This window comes from Cavia porcellus, unplaced genomic scaffold (assembly GCF_034190915.1).
Source record: "Cavia porcellus strain 051 isolate PalLab524CR breed Dunkin Hartley unplaced genomic scaffold, mCavPor4.1 scaffold_8, whole genome shotgun sequence".
In the NCBI taxonomy this organism is placed as follows: domain Eukaryota; kingdom Metazoa; phylum Chordata; class Mammalia; order Rodentia; family Caviidae; genus Cavia; species Cavia porcellus.
Genome location: NW_026947491.1, coordinates 89,142,897 through 89,155,770, shown reverse-complemented (window position 1 = coordinate 89,155,770; position 12,874 = coordinate 89,142,897). Strand labels below are relative to the sequence as shown.

General features: G+C 44.4%; 1 protein-coding gene across 1 annotated transcript in view; it reads right to left on the bottom strand.

The window, feature by feature from the left end:
• The window catches only part of Slc17a8 (solute carrier family 17 member 8), a 48,490-nt gene extending 42,241 nt beyond the window's left edge, over positions 1-6,249 (bottom strand). Inside the window, exon 1 of the mRNA XM_063255437.1 lies at positions 5,639-6,249. Coding sequence (XP_063111507.1) covers positions 5,639-5,739 — 101 coding nt within the window. The 5' untranslated portion in view covers positions 5,740-6,249. The remainder of the gene's footprint in view (positions 1-5,638) is intronic.
• Positions 6,250-12,874: the final 6,625 nt, after the last annotated feature.

Here is a 12,874-nt window from a genome sequence, read left to right as displayed (position 1 = left end):
AGAGTGACTGTCCTTCTGCGGTAAGGACGCATGTGGACTTGTAGGTGACAGCGAATGGCTCCTCTGGGAGGTCAGGAACTGGAAAGAGCAGGAAGCCTGGGAAGGAGATGCAGAGGACAGACACAAGGACCAGCCCGTGAGCACAGCACCGAGTGCGAGATCTTTAGATTGCATATGAACACATGCCAGAGAGTGGCCGCTCTGGAGAGGCACTAGCAGCCAGGGGCAGGCTGGCCTGGTCAGCTGACATCCACCAGCATCTGTCCCCAGCCACCCAGTGCCAGAGCAGGGGGCTCAAGAATGAAGCAATGCCCAGTAGTTTGCCCAAAATTTTCTTGAGTCTGATTTTTTAATCAGTGTATGTTTGCGAAAGCAGTTACATTCAGCCTGGGGGTTGATCCTATATGTGTAAGGCAGCTACGTACCAGCTCCCACTCAGCAATGCTGAACCCTGCATGTGGTACCACTCCTGCAGAGGATGATCAGTGTTCTGGTATGTCAGACCTCTTCGGTCACGCAGTCCATCCTGACTGGAGCTGACCCATGCTCCTCATGAGTCTGCCTTCCTGGTGTGTAAATCGGGCCAGCATCACTATGTGAGGACACACAGAGTGTCTGCCTCACCTACATGGATCCCATGTACTAACTCCTCCAAGCCACAAGGGTGGTATAGCGGTGGGCATGTGACCATGGAACCCACCAACCCTCCCACACACAGTCTCTCCGAAGGATGGCAGCCACCGGAACTGAGCAAGCCTCAAGTATGTTGTGGAGGCATCAACTAAGGAATGAACCTTTGTGAGTCCAGGGTGCTCTCCTTTAGGATGTGGTACGCTGTATAAGCCCCAGATGTGTCATGGTGCTGTGCCCTCTATGGGTACAATTCATCCATCTAAGAACACAAGATGGCAGCAGGAGTGGCCCCTTCCCCATCATTCCCTACACAGGAAAAGGAACAGCTAACGGAGTGAAAGGACAACCCACAGAATGGAAGAAGTGTTTGAAATGTGTTACTGTATCGGTACCAACCCCCACAGGACTGTAAGCATCACGTACTGCAAACATACTAATAAAAAAAAGTCTGGAAAGAAGAAAGGAATTGGAAAAACAGAAACTCCTAGCAGATCAGTAACACTCCTGGGAATGCCTAGGGGATCATGGAGTGTGACTTGGGTGCTGTCTCTGGTCCCTGGCTCATTCCCCTCTAGCACTGTTCCCTTGCTGATTCCTGGTCGCCAGGACCTCAGAAGTTTGCTCCCCCACGTTCTTCCACCATGATGCTTCTGCCTTGGAGCCAGCTGGACAGGAACTGAGTCCCACAAAACCGTGAGCCTGATCAAACCTCTCCTCCTCTAAGCTGTGAGTATCAGGTACAAGGAAGCTGACTAAGGTACCTGATCTGAAACAGAAAGGCAGCAAATAGGAGGGGACAGGAATAGAGAAAGTGATGGGCAGAGGAGGAAGGTGAGCTTCACGTTTAAACAGGACAGCCAGGAAGTCCTTTGTAGGAAGAGATGATGTAAAAGCCAGAGCTGGCTCTGGGGCGATCGATCCAGTGGGAGCCAAGGAGGCCGATGAGCACAGAGCACAGAGTGGAGTGAAGCAGGAAAGGGTCTGAGGTGACATCAGAGAGGCTCCTCAGGTTCCCACAGATCACATGGGCGCTGAAGGCACTGCCAGAACACCAGCTCTAACACTGAGTGAGGTGGGAACGTGGAGAGGCTCTGAGCCAGGGCGAGCTGTGATCTGGCTGGTCTAGTAGGGTCACCCTCCTGCAGCTAAGGTGTCTGAGGTTGTCAGGCAGGGGAGTAAAGGATGGTGTGGCCAGGAGAGTTCAGGGTCATGTGCTCTCAGGACGTCTTTAACACACCACGCTTGGTGATCGGGCAGGAAGCACACAGATGGTGCAGCTGCTTGACGTACAAGCGGTAAACGGCCCGATCTGTTTGAAGAGAAAGTGTTCATTCCGGTGAGGAGACCAGACCCTCCCTCGGCCTCTCGTAAGCAAAGTCTTCAATGGCACCAACAATTAGAAGAAAGTTTCACTTGGGTTGAGAAGTTCACAGCTGTGTTGCAGACCAAGTAACTCAAAACGAGTGAGTTAAATGAGTGAACTGATCTCAAAACAGTAAGAGGGAAGAAAAAAGATGCTTGGTTAGAGAGACAGCATGACGCAGTGATTAACACAACACATATAGGTATCAACCCCCAGGCTGAATGTAACTGCTATCGCAAACATACACTGATTAAAAAATCAGACTCAAGAAAAAAATATGGGTAAACTACCAGGCGTGGTGGGGGCTCCGTGTATTTCCTGCATTTGGAGGATCGAGCCAGGAGGATCCCAAGTTCATGGCCAGCCTGGGCTCCATAGCAAGACCCTGTCTCAACAAAAAAAAAAAAAAGAAAGAAAGAAAGAAAAGACAGAACAAGGCCATGGACGTTGCGGTCACATGGTTAGAACTGGAAAAACATTATGCTAAGTGAATACTAAACCAGGCAGCAGATGACAAATATTACACGATTTTACCCATTTGTGTAAGCTTGAGAGTTGCTTTCAGAGAGGCAGAGGGTAAAACGGTGGTCAGCAGAGGCTGAGGAGGAAAGAGAGGGTGAGAGAAGGAGCTGATAAAGTACCCAATTACAGTGGGGAAGAGTAAGTTCTCAGGCTCTGCAGGACGGTCGGGAAGTGTAGTTCACAGTAACGTGTCACACGTTATAAAGAAAGAAAGAAAAGACAGGAGTTCAACTTTTCCTAACTCAAAGAAATGATAAATGGTTAAGGAGGTGAATGTGACCATTTGACTACTATACACAGTATACACGGATCAAATGATCACAGTCCACTCCACAAATACGGAGAAGTACTGGGTATCAATGTTTTTAAAAGTAAGAGAACACAAGCACAGAGTGTTTGAAGCTCTGCCACTTACAAACCGAGGGACCGTAGGGAGTAACTTACGTAACTTAACCTCTCTGCACCTCGGCTTCCTCATCTATAAAACCATAATTCTAGTGGCCCCCTCTATGGAGTTTTTAAAGGAATCAACCGTGCTGATAGTGCCTGGGAGATGCTGTGTGTTTTCCATTACTAATTTTTTATGCACGTGCAATCAGAGAACACTCATACTGCCACTGAAGCTGAACAAATCAGCATACAGATTTCTGGACACTTATTGCCAAGTTCAATGCCTTTGGTGTCATCTGCATAGTCCAATGTGAACCATGAGTGGATTTTCCTTCTCCCTATGCTTCCTTTCTGTAATGGTTTTTATTAGCTCATAGAAGAGAAACTATGCAGTTTTCAAGCTTGGGTGTCTGATCTATTTCAATTAACACTGGTAAATACTATTGCACCTTTGGTGATGAACGCCCAGCACCTGCTTGTAGCAGTGACTGACTGCAATCAGCCCACATTGGAGCACTCCACTCCCAGCCCCGAGGGTTGCCCACCACTGCCAGGCAGCTCAGAAGGCCCCTGAGGGGATGAACCCTTCTGTCTCCATCACTGTGACCATCTCTGAGTCCTGCAAAGCTATGACACACACTTCTAACTTCCAGATGGCAGTATAAAACTGAAAACAGTTCTGAGTTTTGTCTTTGTCTTAACATTGGATTGTGGACTGGATTTAGGTGACCACGGCTAAGGTAAGGAGAACACGGCCATCACAGTATAGGCGGGGCTCTTCCTTGGCAAGGCACTTCCCCTAGAATGAGCCCAGAGACTGCATTTCCCGCAGGTGCAGCACCGGCCTCAGGAACTGTGTTCAAAGTCCCCTAAAGCTGAGGATCCACTGGTCCAGCAACGTCTTTTTTCCCCTGCTTCAGCCAATAATTTCTACCTAGAGATGGCTGATAAAAGTGGTTCGAGTTTGATTTTTTTTCTAAAGCTGCTCCATAATTATGACAGCAATGGTAACATCTAGCTTTTAACTATGACAGTCTCTGCCTCCAGTACTTTCCTGTCCTTTCTATTCTCCTGCGATGCAGTCCTGAGCACAGTGTGTGAAGAGCCCTAGACATGTAGCTCATTCGTGGGTTTCAGTAACATAACTTGGAAATTACTAATTTGGTTATATCCCTGAGCAAACAGAGCTGACCAGCAGAGATCTTCATGTGCTTCATCCAAGCAAACACGGCAAAACCAACTCTTTAAATCTAAATTTCCTACTTAAAATTAAATTAAATTTCCAAAAAAGCAATTAAAGTTTCAAAAGAAAATTTCTGGGTACTTTTCTCCAAGTACTTGGTGATTATAATAGTGACTGAGTCCTGAAGCCACGATTTTTTTCCTGCCTTTGCCAGACTCCTTTATCAGCCCTTGAATAAGCCAGCAAAGCCACTGTGCCTGCCTTTTGCATCTCTAATCAAACACACGCTGCCACAATAAGATGTTACCTGGGGAGCGCTCGACAGAAAGATAAAGCACTCTCTCAAAAAATGTTATTGTAATCACTTTCCATATTTGGCTGGTTTATGCTGCTGTCACCGAGCTGGGTTTTCTTCTACACATAATAATTCAGCATAACTGGTTGAAGCCTTCCTGTTATTTAATTTCCAATGTAATAAGGTGTCCAATCTCATTCTCTTACAATAACAGCTCTGCGAGAGTGAAATAGTGAACAGTTTAACTGCGCCAGGAGCATACATGTTATAAAGACACAGAATCTCAGACATATGCAAGAGATACTCTCAGAAAGAGTCTTAGACGGGCCTGCGAGTGTCACTTTAAAGGCAAAAGTTTTTAAGTTCAAGGGATAACATAGAAAAGTGAAAAACAGATGCCAGGGGGGCATATTCACTTATCAGGGTGAGAAATAATTATTCAGGCACATAAAAAGCTAATCAAACATATTTTTCACATTTATTTATGTGAGAGATAAAGGACCACTTTACCTCACACATAAGGACTAGAGATTAATTCACCTCTAAAACCCGAGAGGTCTACTACTGCTTCTATAAATTATAGCAAATTAAAATATAACATTCATTCATTCCTGGCAAACTCTCCTGGCAGTAACAGTATATTTTACTTTTAAAATATTTATTTTGTCTTAGACTAAAACCTCATTCACATAATAATGCTGAACATATCCCCATTGCTACCATGTAAATTTCTTGCTTTAAACAATGTAATTTTTTGAAATTACCTATTTGAAACTATCATGCAACTAGTCTTCTCTTTGAAAAATAGTTCATTAGGAATCACTTTGTATTTTATGTAACAAGCTTTAAAATTTTATGTAACAAGCTGTCAACTACAGTGAAAACTAAAGGAAAAACTATTTCAACCCAAAGCATAACTGTATTTTCTCACTACTACTGAATTTACGTGAATACTGTCCCCGGAAATCTTCTGACTCTCCCCCAGACACACCACTGCAATATCGCCACTGTCAGTTAAGTGCTAAACCTGCCGGATAAATGGAATACTTCTCTTGGTATTTTCCTAATTCCACTCAATAATTCTGATGAAACTTTTTTCCCCACTTTTGGCTCTGGAAGAGGCTACAGAAGCCCTCTAATCTGACCCATTCCCTCCTCAGTAAAATAAGGCTTTATAAATACAAGCCAGCCTCACACAGCAGCTCTGTGAGGCTACTCAGAAATCGGCTGCAAGTTTCCGTTCCAACTTTACCTTTGTAAAATCCCCAGCGAATCCCCCACGGCATTCTTCACGCCTTCCTTCCCGGGTTTCAGAATTTTCTCTCTGAAGGTATCAAGTGCTTTAAAAGGCATTTTGAGCGGAGTAGGGGCACCTCCAAGCTGTTACCAGGAGCTCTCAGAAACTGCCATCCTTCCTCGTTTCCAGTGTGGGGAGGGCTTGTTTCCCTTCTTGATGACCACCTCAAAGTCAGTGCCCATGGAGAGAACTACTTAAAATCAAAAAGGAGATGATGCCCAGCCCTGGATCATTCAAGAAGAGACCACTTTCTCCCCTCTCTCTCTGAGGCTGAGGGTTTTCTAGCTGAGCATTCAGCCCCTTGTAAAAGCTACCAGCTCAGCTCAGCAGCAGCCTGTGGCCGCTTCTCAGACAGCCACCAGCAGACTGAGCACAGCCTCTCTCTCTCTCTCTCTTGCCCTGGCTGCAGCTGGAGAAGCTAACGTGGGCTGGAGCCCACGAGGGGCCAGGCCAGCACCAGCATCTGCGGCTGAGCGCCAGCTGCTCCTGCCTCCCTGGCTGCCTGGCCTGTGGCTCTCTGAATGGTGCTTCCCCAGGTAACTTTGTAGCGAGCTGCACACCTGCCCCTCCACTGGCTGCCTGGCTTATTAATGGGCTCTCAGCCAGAGCAGGCGCTCAGAGGGGAGTTTATGAAACATTTACAAGTCCTTGCTTTGCTGAGCTCTGGCCCTGCACGCACGCAGGCTTTTGCCACCACGTCAGGCCTCTCATCCTCTTCACAAGAAACTGGTTCAGCCAGGCACTGGCTTGGATGTGGTCCCCGGGGAACCGCTTGCCACAGAGTAGCCTGATGCACACCCTAGGCCAAGACCATCTAGGACACTGGTTTACTTTTCAACAGAGTGGGCTTGCTCAAAATATGATGGAGATGCCATTAGGACCATGTCCTGGAAGCGATCTCTGTCAGTCCTGAGAACTCCTTGTGTCCTTGAGGTAAACAAAACCCCTTGTCGTGATCCCAAGGCCCCTGTGTGGGACCCAGCTTTGTTTCTCCTCCCCACACCTGAGCTCAGCAAGCTCCTTATTGCTCCTGGGGCTCATTCAGGCTGTTGCCCCATCATCTGGGTCACTTCTGGAGATGTTTAAGTCACGATGAGGCTTATAGACAAGGCAAGGCGTCCCTCCACACATCGCCTGGCCTCTGCTGGCTGGCAATGAGTGACCTGAAAAGCCTGTTGGATGCAGGTTGATGTGTTAAGCTGCTCTCACATTTATGGGCTGCAGGACGAGGCAGGAGGAGGCCTCCATCAGTGATGTCACCAGCAAGACACTGCCTTTATCTACGAGGTCGGGGTTCCCCCCCGGGATATAACCGAAAAACCATATGCTGTAGGCTCTCCCAGGAGCCATTGCCACAGGATTGGTCACTGCTCTCCGCAGGCCGAAGCGGGTCCTTCTCTAAGACCCACTAAGTTATGTCAGAGCTGGACACTCGTAGGCCAAATATTGCTAATATCTACTGGCTTGTTTCTATGCAGTCCAAAGCATGCTTCATATATTACCACACTTTCCAGTGCTGCTTTGCGATTAATAACTTTTTTTTTTTTGTCTTCTTCCTTTTTTATTGGTACCAGGGATCGAACTCACGACTGCCTGCTTGCAAGGCAGGTGCTTATGCCGCTGAGCTAAATCCCCAGCCCCAATAGCTTACTTTCTCCAGTTCTACTTATTGGAAACTGAAGCAGAGAGGTTAAACTTGTCTGAGATCACACAGTTAGTAAGTGACAGAGTCCAACTGCAGATCCAGAAGTCTCTGCTTCTCTCTCTCTCTCTCTCTCTCTCTCTCTCTCTCTCCCCTCATTCTCTCCTTTTCCCTCTCCTCCCTCCACCACTTACCGCTGTAGTGTATTCTACATGTCACGTTATTCACTTATTTTAAGTGGACAGTCTGGCAGTTTGCTGTAAATTACCAAGTGGTATAGCCACCATCATGGAGAAATTTTAGAACATTTCCGCCACCCCAATGACGATTCCTTATTTTACTATAAATCCCCATCTACCGCCCTCTATCCTGCCCCAGATGTCTGCTAGTGTATTTTCTTTCCCTGTATATTTGCCTTTTCTGCCCATTTTTGAGAAATAAAGCCTGTGTTCTATGGTCCCTGGTTTTCACCCAGCATGTAGCAGTAGTTTGATCCTTCCTTTTTTGCTAACGGATACTTCATTGTATGTCCATCTATTGACCTATCGATGGACATTTACGTTATTTCCAATGTCTGGATATTATAAACTGTTATAAATACCTGCATACAAACTGGTGTGACATATGTTTTCATTTTCCCTGAATAAATACTTAGGAGTGGAATTACTGGCTCTTATAGTAGATGTATGGTTAAATTTTTATTTTATTTTAGTCTTTCTGAGACAGGGTCTCAAACAGGCAGTTCTGGCTGGTCTCGAGCTCACTTTGTAGGCCAGGCTGGCCTCGAACTTACAACCATCTTCCTGCCTCAGCCTCCCGAGTGCTGGGATTATAGGCGTGTGCCACAATGCCCAGCTGGTTAACTTTAAAAAAAAAAAAAGATAGTAAAACCCAACAAAACAGAATAAGTCACATCAAAACAAAGCAGTGAAACTGGTACAAAACTTCAAAGTACCATAATAGGAAAACAACAATGGTTACTGATAGAACTGTGGGGGGCGGCGGCTGAAAAGATAAGAAGTATGAAATATAAATGACCTTTTATTTTAAGAATGCAGGAAGAGACCCCCGATCCCCTGGGGCGCGGCATATATATCCCCCCCATCTCGGCGATCTCTTGGTGGAACACATGGAGTGGAGGCATACATGTAGCTTAGGTTAGGGGTGGTACCTGAGGGGCATTAGGGATGCACAGGTATCTCATTGGCACTTGTTTAATTCCTAGGGGTGGGGAAGATAGGAGCCCCTTGGTTTTGCCTCCAAGGCTTTTCTGACTACAGTGTCCTGTCTGGGCCAAAACTCTTTGTTACCATAATATATCTTGTTATCTTCACAACAGTTGTCCATTCCATCAGATATAGCAAAATCAAACCAAAACAAAACAGAAGAAAACCAATCAAAACAGAATTTGAATAAAGCAAGGCAATGAATTGGAATAAAACAAAACAATGAGAACAATATTGGATTTCGGAAACAAGATAGAAGGAAACCTCCCCTAGCTGCTACATTGTTATCATTATCCTCCTGTAGATGCTCAGAGGCTGGCCCCAGGATTGCAAAGTGAAACAAACAGTATAAACATTCAGTTGCTTTTTGTACCTTAGTTGCTGTCAACCCAGCCCATCCTCCAAAGCAGCTGGTTGCTTATGGGGGGATGGAGGGCGGGGTGATTCCCAGCCCACGTGGGTAGGCTCACAGAGGTGCTGACTCTTTTCTTACTGGTTCCCCCATGGCTGGTGCAGCTCACCAGACAGGCTGGCTGGCTGGCTTGTTGGTGGGATCCTCACAGTCCCAGTGGCCAACCCTCAGGAGGTGGGGTCTGACCTCTCTTCCCGCCCGCATGGTCTGCCCAGCTGGTTAAATTTTTTTTTTTTTTCACTTAAGTAACTGAATTTTATTAATGAAAATTTATGTAACGAATTAAAAAATTTTTTTTATTTAAAAGGAAAAAGAGAAAAAAAGCAGAACAAAACAAAACAGTGTAAGGGTACAAGTAATTCAGAACTACAAAAAAAAAAAAAAAAAAAAAACAGCTATCACCAGTTAATAGATTACACGCTATCATCTTAGAAATGGTGTTTCAGGTCACAGGATCAAAGCATACAAAGTGAACATTCAAACAGTGAGACTGCAAATAGTTGTGTTCAGTAATCCAATCAAAAATATTAATATGGTCTTCTGTTTAACACACCTAAACACTCTTGCTGTTGTATCCTTTAGGGCACTTTTTTTCCCTCGCTTTATTACAACAAAATTTATACATTTTGGGTTTTATTGCTCCCTTAGATCTTATTACTTTTTTTTTTTTGGTAAGAGAATAAAATCAAGCATGATAAAACAAAGCTGTCAGTCAAAACCAAGGATAGACATAGTACATGATGTAAAAACACAGTACAAGGTTATCAACAATGGTTACCATAATGCCTCTTAGAGCTTCCTTAAGAAGAATTGTCTATCTCATTAGGTATTATAAAGCTGAACAAAACAGTAGAGAACAAGACCAATAAAACCTAAACGTTGTAAATCTTACAGAACCTTGTAAGAAGCTGCCAAATCAGTTTCCAGAGTGGCTGCACTGCCTCCCATCCCACCAGCAGGATCAAGGCTCTCTTCCTCCACATCCTTCTCTGTATCTGCTGTTTGCCTTTTGCGGCATAACCGTTCAAGTAGGCAAGATAAAGGTATCTCGCTGTAGGTTTAATATACCTTTCCTTCATAATTAATGGCACTGACCATCTTTCCAGGTGCTCATTAGCCATCCAATATCATTTTGGGGTGAAATTTCTATGTAAATATTTTCCACATTTTAAAATGATTTTTGCCTGCTTATTATTGAGATGGATCAGTGTATATCTTTGATGCATGTTCCAGAGATGTCTCACTTTTACCAGAGATGTTTTTTGCAAAAACTTCCCCCTGTCTGCTATTCGTCCTTTAATTTTCTTCATTCTGTGTGTTGAAGTACAACTTTGTCTTACTCACTTTTCTCCTTTTATGAACTGTAATTCTGGTGTATCTGGGACCTCTTTGCCTAACCTGTGGCTGCGAAGGTTTTCTCTGACATGTTCCTCTAAGAAGTTTACTGTTTCCAGCATTTCTAGTTAAGTCTAGAGTCTATTTCAAGTTCGGTTTTATGCACAGTGTGAGACAGATGTCTAAGTTAGCACGTGCTGATCCAGCTGTCTCAGCATATTCTGTTAGAAATGCCATCCTCTCTCCAGTGAATTGTCTTGGCATCTTTGTCAAAAATCAATTAAACAAAAATACAAAGCTTTATTTTGGGGCTTTCAATTCTATTCAATTAATGTATACATCTATTATTAACCCAGGATCACACCATCTTAACTATAGCTATTGAGTAAGTTTTGAAATTGGAAAATGAAAGCCTTAACTCTGATCTTTTTTAAGAAATTGTTTGAGCTGTCCTAGATCTTTTTGCATTTTGCATATAAATTCTAGGAACTATTTATCCATTTCTACAAAAAAAAGTTCCCATCCAGCCCTGTGCTCTTTATTTTCTGATCACCAACCTCACCCACATACCTTCTCAAGGCTCAAAATGCTGAGACCCCAGGAAGCCACACATATAAACACTCGAACAAGTTTTTAACAGGCTCCAAAAGGCTCATTTGTTTGTTAAGACAAATACAATCACAATAACATATAACTAACACCCTGTCGTGTACAGAAAGCCATCTAACCATTGCTCAACCTCATATACTACCTTTAAATTTCTTATCTCTTACAGCACACTGTGGAAGCCTGACCAGGCAGACTGTATCAGTCTCAAATAACCAGTGACTGCTGAGGGGACTAACCATTCCTGCAGTGTGTTTCCCTGGAAACACACTTGGATCATCTACATTTCACAGTAGTAATTAAGATGGTTGATAATAAGATTTCTAGAGTACTTTTAGTCCCAGAGTTTAGGCATTTAATATGCATTAACTGATTTATTCCTCACGATGACCCTGAGGTAGATGCCATCACTACATCATGTACATATGAGGAAACTGAGGCACAGAGAGGTTAAGTCACCTGCTGAAATTCATACAGTGAAAAAACTGATGGCATAGCGACCCAAGAAGTGTGACGTCAGGACATACACTCAATTTCTGCTTGACCATCATCAACAAAAGAGAACTAAAGCCAGGAGTGGTGACACATACTTGTAATCCTAGCATTCTGGGAGTCTGAGGCAGGAGGATCACAAGCTTAAGCCAAGCACAGGCAACTTAATTATTTAGCAAAACTCTGTTTCAAAATTTAAAAAAACTTTAAAAGGGCTGGATATGTAGCTTAGTGTGATGACCTTGACTTCAATCTCTAGTTCTAAAAAGAGGAGAGGAGAGACAGACAGACAGAGAGACAGAGACAGAGACAGAGAGAGTCAGTGCTACAGTTTGGCCCAACAGTCCATGTGGAGCTCTCAGGAAGGCCCACCCTTGAAGGAGACTGTAAGACCCTGTTTCCAGGGGGCTGGGGATTTAGCTCAGCGGCATAAGCGCCTGCCTTGCAAGCAGGCAGTCATGAGTTCGATCCCTGGTACCGATAAAAATGAAAAAGACAAAAAAAAAAAAAAAAAAAAGACCCTGTTTCCTCTTCTTTTCTTTTCTTTTGTTTCCCAACTATGACTGAATAGTTTGGTCCACTATTTGCTACTGCTATGGGCCCAACACAATGGAGCTAACTAACATGGACTAAAAATCTCTAAATTCATCAGTTAAATAAACCTTTTATCTTTATAAACCAGTTATATTAGATATTTGTTATAGCAGTAGAAAGCTGACTGTTGTAGTCAGGAGTTTTGCAGAGAACATTTAAAATCAGGACATGGAGTTTATAATATTATTTATGATGGTCACCCAGAGTTAACACAAGAAAATGCAGGAAATCTATCCACAACACCAAAGACATAGACTATTTATCCAAGGGCCTGAACCCCACAGTAATGTCCACATGATTCCAGATGAAGACCCAGAGCTCATGACAATGCCTCCCACAAGTCCTATTAGAGGTCTAAAGCCCACAAGAAGGACTCAAGCCAGTCTCTTTTATGTATCCATGCCAGGAAGGCCCGCAGATCTGTGGTGGAAGCCAGAAAGTCTATGCCAGCGGGTGAAGGAGCTGTGCTGGTGGGTTGAGGGTTTTACGCTACAGCTGAGAAGTCACACTCACAACAAAGACCAGGAATGCCCTGAAAAACACCACAGCCATCCTCAGCAACACATCAAGCTCCCAAGCTCCAATGACAACAGGCACAATCAGGTATATGCCAGGAAGCCAGCATGACGAGTCCATCCTGGAGACCAAGTGGCACACATCTTCCCCTCCAGAGCCAGGAAGCAATGCTCGATGTGAAGAACAGCGCTTCTCTAGGAGAACCAACGGCTCAAACAGCAACTCATAGGAGAACCCACAATGCCTCAATGCCTCAACACATCAGTGCCTTGCTTCTCCTTCTCCACGTCTCTATGTATGCTGGCCACTTTCCTCAGGTGGAACATCTACACTCAGAGCGTGCTGATTTAAATCAGCTGGCATTGTTG